This window comes from Dreissena polymorpha, chromosome 1, assembly GCF_020536995.1.
Source record: "Dreissena polymorpha isolate Duluth1 chromosome 1, UMN_Dpol_1.0, whole genome shotgun sequence".
NCBI classification, from domain to species: Eukaryota; Metazoa; Mollusca; class Bivalvia; order Myida; family Dreissenidae; genus Dreissena; species Dreissena polymorpha.
In genome coordinates, this window is record NC_068355.1 from 41,599,488 (window position 1) to 41,617,623 (window position 18,136).

At 34.7% G+C, this 18,136-nt stretch overlaps 1 protein-coding gene across 6 annotated transcripts in view; it reads right to left on the bottom strand.

The window, feature by feature from the left end:
- The window catches only part of LOC127877608 (FERM domain-containing protein 4A-like), a 181,035-nt gene that overhangs the window by 117,209 nt on the left and 45,690 nt on the right, over positions 1–18,136 (bottom strand). Inside the window, exon 1 of one of the 6 annotated variants that reach the window (XM_052423658.1) lies at positions 17,347–17,883. The exons of 1 other annotated variant lie outside the window; for it this stretch is intronic. In XM_052423658.1, the coding sequence (XP_052279618.1) occupies positions 17,347–17,619 (273 nt within the window). In that variant the 5' untranslated portion in view covers positions 17,620–17,883. Of the gene's footprint in view, positions 1–114; positions 311–17,346; positions 17,884–18,136 lie in introns of those variants that run through there. 4 more of the 6 variants (XM_052423649.1, XM_052423674.1, XM_052423664.1 and 1 more) reach the window with 4 other exon arrangements.

Genomic DNA, 18,136 nt, shown 5'->3' on the forward strand with positions numbered 1-18,136 from the left:
TTCACATGAAAACTGTCAACAAACTTGTATACATAGTTTTCCATAACACACCATTTGAAATATTTAAAAGCTCACATTACATGAAAGTTCTACCTCAAACTTACAAAATCTTACCCATATTAGGCTTAGACGTCTAAGAACTTTAGGACGCGTTCCCATCTCAAATATCCATTATCTTGAAAAACTTTCGACACATGACACAGACACACTTCTCCATGTTGCAACATCACATTTCATTTGTAAATAACTCCCATAATTAAACACAGGGATGTTATAACAGCTAGCATATAACTTACATGACTTAGGGCTATAACACCACATGTATATATGACCAACAAAAACGACGCAGTTTCTTTATGCCTTACCACATAGCGTATTTAACCACAAAAACTAATGCTAACAACTATAAACAAGAGGGCCAAGATGGCCCTAGTTCGCTCACGTGAGAGGAGTCGGTTCATTTAATCTTTACCAAATGTCAAACTTGACCTAGATATTGTCCAGACAAACATCCTGGTCAAGTTTCATCATTATTTCATCTGCGAGTCATGATCAATGTACCTATGAAGTTTCATGATCCTAGGCGTAAGCATTCTTGAGTTATCATCCGGAAACCATTTTTCTAAGTTGAGTAACCGTGACATTGACAGCCATTGTGTGAATACGTTTTTTGGCACTGTGACCTTGACCTTTAAACAAGTGACCTGATAATCAATAGGGGTCATCTGCGAGTCATGATCAATATACCTATGAAGTTTCATGAACCTAGGCATAAGCGTTCTTGAGTAATCATCCAGAAACCATTTTACTATTTCAGGTCACTGTGACCTTGACCTTTGACCTAGTGACCTCAAAATCAATAGGGATCATCTGCAAGTTATTATCATTGTACCTATGAAGTTTCATGATCCTAGCTAGGCATAAGCGTTTTTGAGTTATCATTCAGAAACCATTTTACTATTTCAGGTCACCGTGACCTTAACCTTTGACCAAGTGACCTGAAAATCAATAGGGGTCAGCTTTGAATTATGATCAATGTACCTATGAAGTTTCAGAATCCTAGGCATAAGCGTTTTTGAGTTATCATCTAGAAAACCATTTTACTATTTCGGGTCACCATGATCTTGACCTTTGACTTAGTGACCCGTAAATCAATAGGGGTCATCTACGAGTCATGATCAATGTACCTATGAAGTTTCATGATTCTAGGCCTAAGCGTTCTTGAGTTATCATCCGGAAACCATTTTACTATTTCGGGTCATGGTGACCTTGACCTTTGACCTAGTGACATGAAAATCAATAGGGGTTATCTGCAAGTCATGATCAATGTATCTATGAAGTTTCATGATCCTAGGCATACGCGTTCTTGAGTTATCATCCAGAAACCATTTTACTGCTTTGGGTCACTGTGACCTTGACCTTTAACCTAGTGACCTGAAAATCAATAGGGGTAATCTGTGAGTCATGGTCAATGTATCTATGATGTTTCATGATCCTAGGCATAAGCGTTCTTGAGTTGTCATCCGGAAACCATTTTACTATTTCGGGTCATTGTGACCTTGACCTTTGACCTCAAGGCCCTCAATCTATTAAATCTGCCGCCGAAATTCGGCGACAGTCCATCACCTGAAAAGTATACTTTTTTTCCCCTTTTGGAGGGAAAAATTCCCCCTAAAAAAAAAAAAAATATAAATTTTTTTTTTTTTTCAATAGAAAGATGTGTCTCCTGATTATTATAACTCAATTCTATTTCAATTTAATCTTTGCAAACATACTAAATTATGAAAAATGCAATGAATATAGTGCAAACATGTATAAATGTAATAATGAGAGAGTAAGTAAAACAAGGGACAAAATTGTCACAAAACCAGGTTTTCATTGTGAAAAAAAAATCTGATAAAGGGAGAAAACTCAAACTGAACTTTTGAAATGAACAAACAAAATTAACCCCCTTTGTAAGTTTGTTTTAAAAAAAAATCTATTTTTAGTCGTGGCGACCTTGACATTGGAGATATTTACGTGATTCTTTCGTGCGACACACCGTCCCATGATGGTGAACAAATGTGCCAAATGATTTTAAAATCATTTAAAATCCGCCAGCCAGCCCGCCAGCAAGCCCGCATTCGCCAATCTAATAACCAGTTTTTTCCTTCGGAAAACCTGGTTAAAAATCCCCCAAAAAGGGAAACAACGCGAAAATTCCCCCTCCTAAGGACTGTGGACTCCTTCCCCCAAAGTAGTGTGAAGGCGCTGGACCTAGTGACCTGAAAATCAATAGGGGTCATCTGCGAGTCATGATCAATGTACCTATGAAATGTCATGATCCTTGGCATAAGCCCTCTTGAGTTATCATCTGGAAACCATCTGGTGTACAGACGGACCGACATGAGCAAAACAATATACCCCCTCTTCTTCAAAAGGGAGGGGGGGTGGGGGGCATAATGAGAAAACTGCCCCACTCCCAGCAGCCATGTTATTCAACTGACCGGAACCATTTTTGAACTCAACTCTTGTATCAAGGAAACAAATGTTCTGAGCAAATTTCATGAAAATTTGGCCAAAAATGTGACTTCTATTGTGTTCACATGTTATCACTATATACATATAGAGAAAAATGCTCCACCCACTGGCGGCCATGCTTTTTCACCGATCCCGACCATTTTCAAACTCGTCCGAGATATCAATAAAACAAATGTTTTGACCAACTTTCATGATGATTGGCAAAAAATTGTGACTTCTAGAGTGTTAACAAGGTTTCTCTGTAGCCATATAGAGAAAAATGCCCCTCCCACTGGCGGCCATGTTTTTTCACCGATCTCGATCATTTTCGACTCGTCCGAGACATTAATTGAACCAATGTATTGACCAACTTTCATGATTATTGGGCAAAAATTGTGACTTCTAGAGTGTTTACAAGGTTTCTCTATAGCCAAACAAGGAAAACTGCCCCGCCCACTGGCGGCCATGTTTTTCTACAGATCTGAACCACTTTTGAACTCAACCAAGATATCATTAAGACAAACATTTTGACAAAGTTACATGAACATTGGGCATGAAATGTGACTTGTACAGTGTTTACAAGGTTTTTCTTTTTTTTGACCTAGTTACCTAGTTTTTGACCCGGCATAATCCAGTTTCGAACTTGGCCGAGATTTCATTGGTACAAAGCTTCTGACCAAGTTTCATGAAGATGGGACAAGAAATGTGGCCTCTAGAGTGTTTACGAGCAAATGTTAACGGACGGACGGACAGACCGACATACAACGGACAAAGACTGGTCACAAAAGCTCACCTGAGCAATCAGGTGAGCTAAAAATTTAAAGAGACAGCTTTTTAAAAATCTTATCTTAATCACTTCCGTTTTAACACATATTAAAACTGATATTACATTCTTCATATATCAGATTTCACCCACTAAAATTCTATGTTTATCTAAGTACTGAGTATATCATAATTTAATGATAGCAATCTATTGATTCAATCTATGATCATATTCCAAACACTTGTATATCATCTTTTAGCAGAATAATCTGTTCTTCTGCATACCATAAATATTTAAGAAAAAAATATGTGTGCACACTAAATCAAATTTTAACTAGGGTGTGTCTAGTCACAATCACACTTTCTCAAATAACAGTCGTCCATTTTATATATTATGACACTATCATATCATTTCATATTGGTTATGCTTCTTTTTCTCCATACCTTGAATGTGTGGCCAATATCAACAGAAATCAAGTCATTATTCTATTAATCTGGGGAATCTCCACAGCTGTGCAATTATAAGCATTAACATAATACACACAACACTTTCTACAGACGTGTTTATTTTTTATTTTGTGACTACATATCTTTTCATGCATTGATCATTATAAAAGCTACAATTTTATGTTTGTATTATTTTGGTATCTTTGAAATACACTGTTTTCATGAAGATATGCTAGTTTGTTAAACTGTGCTCACTTGTTTAACAACATTTTTAAATACTATCTATTGTTTATTTCATTATACTTGGATACTAGTTTAAACTATCAAATCACCAAAGAAACTTGTAACGTAACATGCTAAAGTATGTCAGTGAAACACAAATACTTGGATTCCACAATAAATCCACGTAACAAAACAATTCAAAAATCTATTTAATTAAAAATAAGAAGTCTCTTCTTCTGAACAATAACCTTTCTACTGTGAGAAAAGAAGCAATGTTTATAAATATTATTTCATGTAACCTCCCGTTAATTTCCAGAATCAACATTAAACCAAATATTTGTTAGTTTTGAATGGTGATTTAATTTATGAAACTTGTTACTTAGCCCTGCTAATCTGTGCATGAAATCTGTAATCCATTAAATGCATTTTGTAAATAGAAAACCTGGGTCCCAATACTATCTCACAAGATAACACATAACTGATATAACATTTATTATAAATTATAATTCAATTAAAGTGCAATAATAAGCTTCCATTTTATTATTATTCAAGTAAAGGACAAGTATCAGCTTCCATGTTAACAGCAATTAAATATCAAAATATTAATAAAGATAACACATGAACATATATTGCTTCAAGGAAGTGAATAAATAAATGTTGGTGAAATTTGCTTGTAGCTGAAATATTGATTAATTTATTGTATTACTCTGGGGCATGTTCATTTTTAAAACCTGAATTATTTCTAAACACAGAATCCAAATTTCTTAAACATCCTTATAAATTTTGATTAAAAATTATCAACACCATCATCATCAGATGATCATCTTAATCACCATCACACTCATCAATATAAACATGATCTTCATCGCCATGATGATCACAATCATTTATCAATTATTTCCAATATAATTATTCCAATTCAATCAGGACAATATTTTGTAACTCATTGAAACACTAGTATTCAACTTTACTTCTACTATAATCAACAATGCAAAGTACTGGTTCAAACTGACATATATTTCTAATATATAACACACAAGATCCAGTGATTCACAGATATACACAATCCTGCCTACTGTACTCCACTAGAATCATGCTATCATCTAGCAATCACACCAGTTTTGTCAAAGTGAATATCTTGGCACATTCCTGATCATATGGCTTAAAGGCTGGAGCCCAACCCTAGTATGACTTCCACTCCAAAATAGACCTTACATATACAGCAATTATTTATAAGGAATATTCACGTTGATACCATAGAATAACTTATTAAACAATTAAATTTATTAAACACCACCACAAAGAGTGTTTTTTTCCGAAATATATTAGGTCCTCTTCGACCCTTATGCTTCAATATGTGTGGACTTCTATCTAATTAACGTTCTAGACTCACAAAAGTTCAGACGAAATTTTAATTATTATAGGTTGCAATTTCCAGCTATTTTGTTGTTACTGTAAATTTTTCAAATTTGGTGTTGTCTTGTAAGGCCAAAAAAAAAGGTCCATTTCTGGTCGCCTAGGGAAAAAAAACAGGGTCGGTAGGTTGGGATTTTTTGTATAATTCTTGGGTACTGGAATGGAAGGCTAATAAAGCTTATAATAAGAAATACATGTGTATATATATATATATATATATATATATATATATATATATATATATATATATATATATATATGCTTTGTTTGCTTGATATTTCATCTTATATGAACGAAAATGAAAATGAAAAAGTTGAGGGCGACTGCGTCGATTCGGGAGAAACGGTCAGGCGACCAGAAACAGATCTATTTTTTATTTTGGCCTAATGTGGGCAATGTCGGAGTATCTGGAGGAAACCCCACCTGGCCGGTATGGTGACCACCAACCAAACTCACATGCTGCCGGAAAATGAACCCGGGTCGCATTTAATATTACTATACAGACCAATGAAATCTGTTGTTTCATAGCACCTTTTAATCATGTTGGCTAATAATAATTTAACAAGCAAATTCGTTGAATTGATATCCCCTGCCATTATACTTCTGGACACAAAAGTATTCTGGACGGATGGACAAGGCCAATGAGCATCATCCTCTTATTCATAACATTGTATACTCATACCAAGTTTCAATGAAATCCGTCAAAGCACTTCCAATATATGACTTCGGACACACAAAAAAAGCATTTTTTCAATATAAAAAGGGCCATAATTCCGTTATTATCCAATGGTGTACAATGCCATTTGGCGTGCATCATCCTCTTATCCATATATATACTCATACCAAGTTTCAATAAAATCCGTCAAAGCACTTCCAAGATATGGCTCCGGACACACAAAAAAAGCATTTTTTCAAGATACAAAGGGCCATAACTCCGTTATTATCTGATGGTGTACAATGCCATTTGGCATGCATCATGCTCTTATCCATATATATATATACTCATACCAAGTTTCAATGAAATCCACCAAAGCACTTCCAAGACATGGCTCCGGACACAAAAGTGCTTGACGGACAGACGGACAGAAGGACGGACAACGCCAAAACAATATCCCTCCGCCTATGGCGGAGGATAAAAAGTTGGCCTCAGCAAGTGACCAATGCAATAAATTGTACATTTGAATTTCATTGGCTTAAACTTCTTGTCAATGTTCCAGTCTAAACATACAGACACATAATATTGTTCCATTAGTGTGAATCTAGTAAGCTACCAACTTAGTGTTTCAAATTGAGACTAAATTGTAGTATCATATTGCTGATAAGCAGGAATAGCCAAAGGTACTGCATGCTTGCAACAATGGGATTCATCTATTGGTGGTGTCATCAACATTAACTCATAAACAAATTAGAGGACCATAATATGCACTTTACTTCTTTTACTTTAACTTCCTTCAAAGCTTAAGATTTAATTAGGAGCACTAGGAACTAGGAAATAAATTACAGAAGCAACACTTTTCCTGAAGTTTATACTTGAATTAATTTAGCGGACAAAGCAAGAATTTCTGAATGGTAATCACTACTATTAGAGAATATAATCACAAACTGACTGAAGTGAGGTGGAACTGTTTATTGCAGATAAAAAGAGAATTTTCAAGTCCAATTAAACATAAAATAAAATTGAAATTCGGTTCACAATGGTCAGCAAAAGTTTTTTTAGGCAGCACACTTCAAGATTTGATCCAAAGATAGATAATAGCATTAAATCTCAGCAATCTTCCATTGCTTTAATACTCTCACATCAAACTGATGACACAGTACAACCACTCTCCTAGTACACTGATATATGGACCACTATGGCTGCCATATACTTCTTGCAAGTACATGCACAACAAACAAGTAGCGATCTCAACATCTATTTTACATCAGCTCAGACATGTTCATGATCATGCTTTCAGTAATTGCATTTGCTCTTCCGAATGTTGCTGCATACCTTGCATTCCTTTTTAGCAAAGCTATAGCAACCACCTTTAATTTCAGGATCAGAGCCATTTTCCCACAGTCAGTCCGCAGGCATGTTGCATTGCATAACTAATCCAGGTAAAGTATGATACAGGATGCAGATTCCTTGCTCTATTTCAATCAATAAGGCAATTAACTAAACCTTACACACACCTTTCCAAGGTTGATATGTCATGACTTTCTCCAATTTAACAGCAGGCTTTCCATTAAACAGCATGGAACATACAGGAACACATTGTACATCAACTAAAGTTACATAACAATATAGAAACAAGGCAGAAAACAAACTGAGACCATAAGGCTCAGCAACAGCCACAGACACTTAACAAGAGTGATTCAGCAACAGCAATCCAGACTTAGCAATATGATGACATAGCAACATCTCTCAAGACTCAGAATCAGAATTCACAAAGCAACAGTTAAAAAGACTCAGCAATATGGTGATATAGAAAGTGCTCTAGGGAATTGGAAACATAATGCTGTAGCAACAGCTAACACGACTAGGGATTATCGTGACAAAGCTCTAGAGACTCAGACACATAATGCCACATAACTGCAAAACAATATTGTGACAAGCAAAAGCTCTATAGACTCAGAAACAGAATGCCATAGCAATAGCTATCAAGACTCAGCAATATCGTGAGAAAAACAACAACTCTAGACACTCAAAAACACAATTATTAAGCAACAGATATTGAAACTCAAGCAATACTGTGACATAACAACGGCTTTCAACACTAAGAAACCTAATAACTAATCAATATCTATGAAACTTAGCAACTGTTACAGACTCATCAGATTCAACATATATAGAAACCCCAAAACAGATACTATAAAACTCAGAAATAGAGTTACTCAGCAACAGAATGATTCAGCACAAGAGTGTCACACTGCATCAGATACATAGTTACTAAGCAACAGAGTTACTCAACAACAGAGTAATTCAGCAGCATAATGACTCAGCAACGAAGTGTCACCCTGCAAAAGGTACAGAGTTACTAAGCAACAATTTTACTCAACAACAGTCAGTTATTTCGCAAAAGAACGACTTAGCAACAGAGTGTCATCCAGCATCAAATACAGATTTACTAATCAACAGAGTTACTTGAAAACAGAGTTATTTAGCAGCATAATGACTCAGCAACAGAGTGTCACCCTGCATCAGATACAGAGTTACTAAGCAAAAAAGTTACTCAACAACAGAGTTATTAAGCAAAAGAATGACTAGGCAACGGAGTGTCATCAAGCATCAGATACAGAGTTACTAAGCAACAAAGTTACTCAACAACAGAGTTATTTAGCAACAGAATGACTCAGCAACAGAGTTTCATCCAGCATCAAATACAGATTTACTAATCAACAGAGTTACTTGAAAACAGAGTTATTTAGCAACATAATGACTCAGCAACAGAGTGTCACCCTGTATCAGATACAGAGTTACTAAGCAAACCAGTTACTCAACAACAGAGTTATTTAGCAAAAGATTGACTTAGCAACAGGGTGTCATCCAGCATCAGATACAGAGTTTCTAAGCAACAAAGATTACTCAAAAACAGACTTATTTAGCAACATAATGACTCAGCAACAGAGTGTCATCCAGCATCAGATACAGAGTTACTTGACAACATAGTTATTTAGCAACAGAATGACTTAGCAACAGAGTGTCATCCAGCATCAGATACAGAGTTACTAAACAACAAAGTTACTTGAAAACAGAGTTATTTAGCATAAGTATGACTTGGCAACATAGTGTCATCCAGCATCAGATACAGAGTTACTAAGCAACAAAGTTACTCATCAACAGAGTTATTTAGCAACAGAATGACTCAGCAACAGAGTGCAACCAGCATCACATACAGATTTACTAATCAACAGAGTTACTCGAAAACAGAGTTATTTAGCAACACAATGACTCAGCAACAGAGTGTCACCCGGCATCAGATACAGAGTTATTAAGCAACTTGACAACAGAGTTATTTAGCATAAGAATGACTTGGCAATAGAGTGTCATCCAGCATCAGATACAGAGTTACTAAGCAACAAAGTTTCTCAACAACAGAGTTATTTAGCAACAGAATGATTTGGCAACAGAGTGTCATTCAGCATCAGATACAGAGTTACTAAGCAATAATTACTTGGCAACAGAGTTATTTAGCAACAGAATGACTCAGCAACAGAGTGTCACCCTGCATCAGATACAGAGTTACTAATCAACAACATAGTTATTTAGCAACAGAATGACTCAGTAACAGAGAGTCATCCAGCATCAGCTGCAACAATATTAAATGCTACAAAAACATACATGTTAACTAAACAACATATTCTTTGAGGCAAAGATACAAAAGATACAATATGAGATCAATAAAAAGACAATCAGCTAAATTAAATATCTTCTACAAATTCAACACTTTCTTTAGGAACTTGCTTTTTTGACCTCTAGAATATGGTTGAACAGAGGAAGATGCCCTACAGTTCTGACAAATGCACAAATCGTTCTGACAAGTCGAAGTGCTGATGTGGCCATTGCTGCCTTCACACTCAGAATCCCATGTCATAAATGTCATTTGCAATTCATGCATACAGCTCAGCAGAACTCTTTGTCATCCAGTTTATCAATCTACAACTTTCTGTATCTATATACTTACTTTAAGCATTTTTCTGCAATTATTCTTGCCTGGTAGATCATAGTTGTCAAGAAATTCAGTGTACTCATTCAATTCTACATAATTATATAGAAAGAACAAAATAAGTTTGGATGTTTTTATATATAAAAACATTAAATTAATCATTAAATGCACACACCATAACTTGTGGAGGAGGAAACAGTCTATTGTCCTGAAAATCAAGCATTTTTCAATTAACCTTTCACTTTGGTAAAAATTCAGTTGCAAACTCTTAAATTTGTCAAACTCATGTTATTAGACATATTATACAAAAGTGTACTTATTCAAAAACAATATATGAGTACTTACTTTCATAAGGCTTGTATACTCCTTCAACAGAACTAGCATTATGTAAGAAAGCTCTGAATTTTACCTATACATAATGATATCTGTCAATTCAACAGAGCCCTTCGTGACAGTTTTGTTACTTTCAGTATTAGAATGCTTTGAGCCACAATTTCTACAATGTACTAATAGACCCAAAGGCTATCATCAAAATATTTGTAAAATTATTACACTCTTCACAATAAGTCACCATTCAATATCATAAGAAATGTAGAACACAATATCTAAATCCAAAATGCCAAACTTGAAGGGGTCATATTTACACATACATACAGTCATAAACTAACATTCACTGAAATTCACTTTTCATAGTGTGTAATTCTTCAAAATTCTTCTACTTTGTAAAAAGTGATGGCACCTCAAATCCAATTAACAAACACCAATATAGAAAATAGTACTGTAATCATGTAATATTACACTACACATGCTTCCCAAAATAAGGCAATATTCTACAAATTCTCAGTAACACAGAATTGTGTTATTGTTCAGACATTCGAATCATCCAATACAGTAGAACAAAGGAACTCGTTCTGAGCCCAGCTTCAGTTGACGTAAGTTGACTCATTTTCTGTAATGATAAGGTGATAAGTACTTATATCTTCCATACATATCAGAATATTACATCACTCCTTTCACAACATGTTTCCCAGGTTTCGGAAATTTTCACTCAGTCCCTCAGATTTTATGACAGACTCTTGAAAGAATCTCAAATACAATCAACAGATTATGATCAACATTTTCATGGCACTGAACGTCTGGTAATTTTCCATGAACCATATGATGTTTCCTATTTAGTGACATTAAGCACATCTAATTTTTATATCATCCTTATGGGATATTATGCCTGACATTTTGACATATTTTCATAATGGAATAACCAGCAAACACTCTGGCAAACTATGTTATTTACAGAAAGTTCTAACTGATTCTATGATTTAGTTACATGTAACCTTTTCATGCGGCATGGAACAGAATAATAAGTTCAAATCCAGGTTATAAAAGGTTCAATACCTTACAAAACCTATTTCACCACACATACAGTAAATATTCCCTAAAACATTTTGAAACTCTTTCAGCCAGTTTTGTACGTACACCATATGGCTGTTTTTGTATCCTAAAACCCGCCAGAAATGCGCAGCATTTAACAACTTTTGGAAACAGTAGGCCTTCACATGCAAAATGCACATACAATCTGTGGAATGTGTTCTGACACACCAAACTGGGTGCAATATGATATTCTAGTTGCAAACCTTGAATTAATCGAACTGCTGATGATGAAAAGGCAAACAGAGAGTACCCACATCAGTTCAGACACATTAATTGAAGGTGTTAATAATCAACTGAATTAAACAGCTTCAAGACAGGATTTCAGCCAACATACTATTCTATCAGCCAAATAGACAGCTTAACTGTAGATTCTAATTATTATTTTCTGTTATAATATCTTCAGGATTTAAGAAAACAGACTCTGCTATCATAGAGCTACAATGCAAGGTAGAAAACATGGGTACTACATCCAAGTGATGCCTAAGGATTCATAAATATATTCAATTAATCAAGCTCTTGTTTCAGAAACTTTGGTGCCCAAGAAATGAAGGGGAAAACATACATGACACATCCCAGTAATTATGCATTTCAATGCCTCAGCAAAGTCTGGCATATCAATCATTCTATTGTTGTTTTTGCTAAAAAATACTTCTTCAGAATTACAGCTACACAGGTATGCTAGATTCACAAAAAATATTGTGCATGGAGACACATAAAATAAATAAATACTTCCTATTTTATATTTAATTGTTCAGTACTTCTGTCTACTAAATTCATAATTTTTTATAAACTTAAACATGAAGAATTAAAATTGTTTTGGAATGTCCCAATCCATTATGACATTACTCTCTGCAATTACATTCATTTCTCATTTCTTTTAAACATACTATAAAGCAAAAAACACACAATATTTTAGAACATATACACCATTTTATTTAATATATATTCTTCAAAAGATTCTTGATGAATTGCAATTTATTATCAGATACAGCAGACTTTATTTAACAACTACTAAGGGAGAAAACTCATTTAAATCCTCTGACCGAACATACTTTTCAGTTGTTTCCCTTTCCAAAAAAGGTTGATTAAAATACAACATTGTATCATTATAGAATCATAATTACTATTTAGTAAAGCAAGTACCAGTTGTGTGGCTCCCAATCACATGTCTTCTGACAATACAATTCAATGAAAGAATTTTTAAAATTCTAGAATTAAATTTAAAAACAAACAAACAAGAGTATTACTTGACAGTTACATTTCAAAATGCATGCACTAAGGGCAGATTCCAGTCAATAATGGAAACTGCACAGATCAAATTAAACCAACCTTCTATTAAGATAATATCAAGAAATGTGCCACATAATATAAATTGTCAACTGTTAAACAGTTTGCAATGGTTTAATAATATGGAACTCTTTTTATAATGGAGATCTAGGTAAATTTAATAGCTTTAAAAAATAAAAAACAGTAAAAATTCTTCAAATCAAGGTCTCACCGCGACAACAAAAAATAGCGGAGGAAGTATCAAAGGTCTCGTGCTAGCTAGGTTTCAATATAGAGAAGTTGAAAAAAAAATCACCAAGATATCAGATACTGTAAGCGGTCATCTTCTTAAATATTTAGAATGTTCAACACAAACTATACCTTGTTAATCTAGAACAAAAATACATATGAGGAGCGTCGTGAAAAAACCAGGCTAAATGACATTGATGACGTTATTGGGAAAACCCGCTTTAACCGACGTCATTGTTTTACCCCAGAAATATTTTAGTGTTTGGAGTAAAAATAGTTATATGCGGCATTGTTTTTATATTAGGAGTAACATGATGGTTGAAAAAATGGAGGTAAGTATTTGGTTGTTAATGATTGTAGTGTTATGAATGTTTCTTTTTGAAATATGTTCATTTCTATTGCTTTAATAACATGAACCGTCTGAAGTGAAAGTAAAACAAAATGTTGCAGTTTTGCTCAATAGCGTTTAGAAATCTAGTAAACTGCTCTATCCAAATCGAAAGCCATGATAGTTATGAAATGCGTTATAAAACTGTATTCTTTATGTACATTTGTAGTTTGCAAGCATGTATTTATGATAGTTATATAAATACTAACATTGCTAAAACGAGCAACACCAACGAATAGTGGTGTTATGATAGATAGTTAAATAAATACTAATATTGCGTAAACAAGCAACGAATAGTGGTGTACGGTGTAATGAGAAAAAATATGATTATCATTAGTTTTGACATTTCAAAATGGTAGTTTCTTTGTTTTCATTTAATAATTATAGTTTTTGTTTTCATTTAATAAAAATTGTTTATATATGTACCTTATTTTCTTCTCACACTTATCAGCTGTGCCTGTGGTGTAATGGATACATGGAAGCGCTGTGAAATTGATGTTCAGTAGTTCGGTTCCCAGCACCGTAACGCTTAAAATTAGTAACTCATAGTTGCCTGCAAATTATTTATAATTTAAATATTTTTTAATTTTAATAACGTTACCTTACCTAGATTTAATGTGATGTAATAAAAATTTAAGCGCTTCAATATCACCTATAAGCAAAGTGCAACATTCTAAAATGATTATTTTTTAAATTTTAAATGATTTTTAAGCGACTGAATACCGTGCGATGTCCATTTAAAGTTAGCTATTATGTACGCAGTATAAATCAAGCTGTAATTTTGATCTAGATTAACAGCTGTGACTACATTTTTTTTATTTAAATGACATACATGTACATGTACAATGACATTTGTTAGGAATAATAAGTTCGTTATATTATCGCTTATTCGCTGTTATTTTAATTCAAGACTGTAGTTAATATGCTATGCATACAGTATAGTGAAAGTTAGTAAAATTAATATTTAATCTACTGAGATGCATATGACGTTATTTTCAACACGTGTGATATTAGGCCTATAATATACACGTTTCTGTATTTCCAAGAACTAGAATCTGTATTGGCGGAGCATTTTGGTCGGACACCGGTAAACTCACAGGAAGTACTGTGTGATAAAACGCCCTTAGTTGATCCTGTAGAGCCCGAATTATTCATTGCTACCAGAGTCGGGATTAACTAGTCCGCAACAAAGATGCAGAAGATAAGGAAAGCGACCAAGGTGAGGATGTAAAAGAAACCGGCGACGCTCACGATGATGCATTTCTTAACGTGCATAAGTTTCTGTCGGACGGATGCGGCTGTAAACATCAGTGTGATAAACGTTTTAATTTTGAGACTGTTATTAAACACTTGTTAGATATGAGGGCGCTGGCCAAAGAGGAGAAGGAACGTTATGTCCTTGTTGAAAGACGTTGAAGGGGAAAAAACTTAAATTTATGCATTTGTTAACCCTTTCAGGCAGTACCAGTACTTCTGATTTGACCAAAGTAAGCCAGGTATTGTGACTGCAAAATCCAACATGACAAAGAAGAGACGGAATTGCAGATCCTGAAAAACCCGACATTTCGGTTCCAGAATGTGGAGCGTCCACACCCAGTTCCCTCTGCTGGATTGAGTGCAGACCGCGGGCAAAACTTGCGTCGATCCGTGAGCTGATATGTCCGACCAGCGTCAAAGGATTATTTCTTTGGAAATTGACTCTTGTGACGATGTGCATATTGTTAATGTATTTATTGAACATCACACAACTGTACGTGCCAGAAACAGATATGACTTACTGTCCTGAATATTGAGTACTATTATGATACAAATGCTATTTCATTGTTTTCAATTATCTCTGTATCTGATACTTTACACATCAATGCATTCGTAAACTATAGAATTGGTTGTTTTATAATATAATAATTATAATAATTATTCTATATAATTATATATAAGCCCTTTGAATAATTATGAATTAGAGGAACAATGAAAATAAAACGAAACAAACCCGACAATCTGCCTTCGACGTCAAGTAGAAATCGCAAATTAAAGTTTTTTTTAGGTAGCTCTATATTTGGTTTTGTCCTAAAATGAAGGATAGCGATTTAGAGAATCATGTTTTCCTTAAACATTGCATCAAATTGATACATGTATTTATAATTCGGTACGATTTTACAAATTATGACTGGTTTCAGATCAAAATTGGCCACAAGCCGTCTCAAATCGCGACACGTCACGCTTTTCTTTTTGACGAATTTCTATTATTGCTAGGAAACAAAATCTAGTTACGAATAATGAAAATATAAAATATACTTATTTTGATCATATTGTTTTTAGTTGTTACCGGTTAAGTGATTAAAAAGTAGTGATAAATATTGAAATAAATGTGAGACAAGAAAATTACACGACGTCATAAATATAACGTCATAACATAAGCGAATAATAAAAAAACGGATTATGTGACGTCATTAAATACCCATTATTCCGCCGTTTTGCATCGGATACTTAAAACAAACATACCGTTATGCTCAGAAAGGTCTGCACTTTAAGAAACTATAAAAATCCCAAAATCGAAAATTTTGTCATTATGCCCGGTTTTCTCACGACGCTCCTCATATATATATATATATATATATATGTAAAACAAACGTCATTATTTTCTTTATTGTGCATGACAAATTTTAAGATAACATATCTAACAATAAATGAGGTGATGTCAATTTTGCTACTCACAATTAATTATGGTTGGTAAATTTAAATACTGCGCAAGATTAGGGACTGACACATGTGCTTAAGCTCTCTAGCTATCCATGCTTTAATTAAGGGCAGTCATGTGTTATTGTAGTATTATAAATTATTTAGCCAAGACAATAAGACTTATTTGTGTAATTACAGTTCTTAAATGAGTTATGCTCAAATTAAAGAAGTTATACTGTAGGTTAAAGCAGAAACAATACAAGAGTGCCAAACTGTCACATGATACGCCCGTTTGAAGATTTTGGACATCAGACTAGACACAACTTCTGACCAAATTTGGTGCAGATCGGATGAAAACTACTTCAATTAGAGAGAGGACACCATGCTATTTTAATGCTTGAAATGCACTAAGTGACCTCGTGACCTAGTTTTTGACCCGGCATGACCCATATTTCAACTTGACCTATATATCATGTAGACACAACTTCTGCCCAAATTTGGTGAAGATCGGATGAAAACTACTTCAATTAGAGAGAGGACACCATGCTAAATGCTTGAAATGCATTAAGTGACCTTGTGACCTAGTTTTTGACCCCGCATAACCCATATTTGAACTTGACCTTGATATCATTTAGACACAACTTCTGACCAAATTTGGTGAAGATCGGATGAAAACTACTCCAATTAGAGAGCGGACACCATGCTTAATCCTTCAAATGCACTTAGTGACCCTGTAGATAGTTTTTGACCTGGCATGACCCATATTCGAACTTGACCTAGATATTGTCTAGATACAACTTCTGACCAAATTTGGTGACGATCGGACGAAAACTACTTCAATTAGAGAGCTGACACCATGCTAAATGCAAGAAATGCACTAAGTGAGCTCGTGGCCTAGTTTTTGACCCTGCATGACCCATATTCGAACATGACCTAGATATTGTCTAGATTCAACTTCTGATCAAATTTGGTGAAGATGGGACGAAAACTACTTCAATAAGAGAGCGGACACCATACTAAATACTTTAAATGCACCAAGCGACCACATGACCTACTTTTTGACACGGCATGACCCATATACGAACTTTACCTAGATATTGTCTAGATACAACTTTGGACCAAGTTTGTTGAAGATCAGATGAAAACTATTTGAAATAGAGAGAGGAAACTGCTGTGGATGCCGACCACCCGCCCGCCAAGGGTGAAACTATAATACGTCCTGTTTTGAAAAACGGGCGTATATAATAACACTGGGCAACTTCGAAATGAACAGTTATTGCTCATGACTGTAGAAACATTAAAATGTAAATAAATAATTAAGTTCTATTCAAAACTAATACTTACATAAAAACTTTTGCCAGCTTCAAACAATTTTACAAGGCTTGTCACAGATTTTCGAGATCCTTGCCGAACTAGGCCTATTAAACTGCGGTCCCGTTTTCTTGGCACTTCATCCTTATGTTTATCCTTGCCCCCAGATCGTACATCCATAGACTTGGCCCTACGGTCTCGGGCCGCGGCCCTTGATCTACTACGAGCCTCACGGGGTGAAACCTTGCTTCCATCCTCAAATCCCACAGCCTTTTTATTCCTTTGAATTTTTTCAGATGCAGACATTGCATTGATGTACACGCTCACGCACTGATGACCAGTGAATCACTTAGATAAAGATGCGGATCAGTAGATATCACAAATTCATGATTTCCTTCCTTCACAATTCAGAACTGAATCCATTTTATTAACTTATATCTGCCATCTGTCTATACACTAGCATCATTTGGTATAGTTTCAAATATTAAAATTATTTTCAAATATGAAGATCCGCCATTGGATAAGCAAGCTCTGTTCTTCAGAATGTATCTAAACCCATCCTTATTATCAGAAAATCACTCACTAATAAATACAAAGAAACACAGATATTTTCCTGGCACTTGAGAAGTAAACAATTGCAAAAGTTAGTGATCAAGTAACGGCATCTATCAACACTTGCATCAAATTTGTCGGCAGATTTTTTTAAACCTTGTTATTATTTTAGCCTAGCTCTGGGAAAATATCACGTTCAATGCATGTATGGTAAGTGTCACCCCATATTAGCTTCTGCAGTATGTACAGGCTAACACTTTCCGCCTTAACT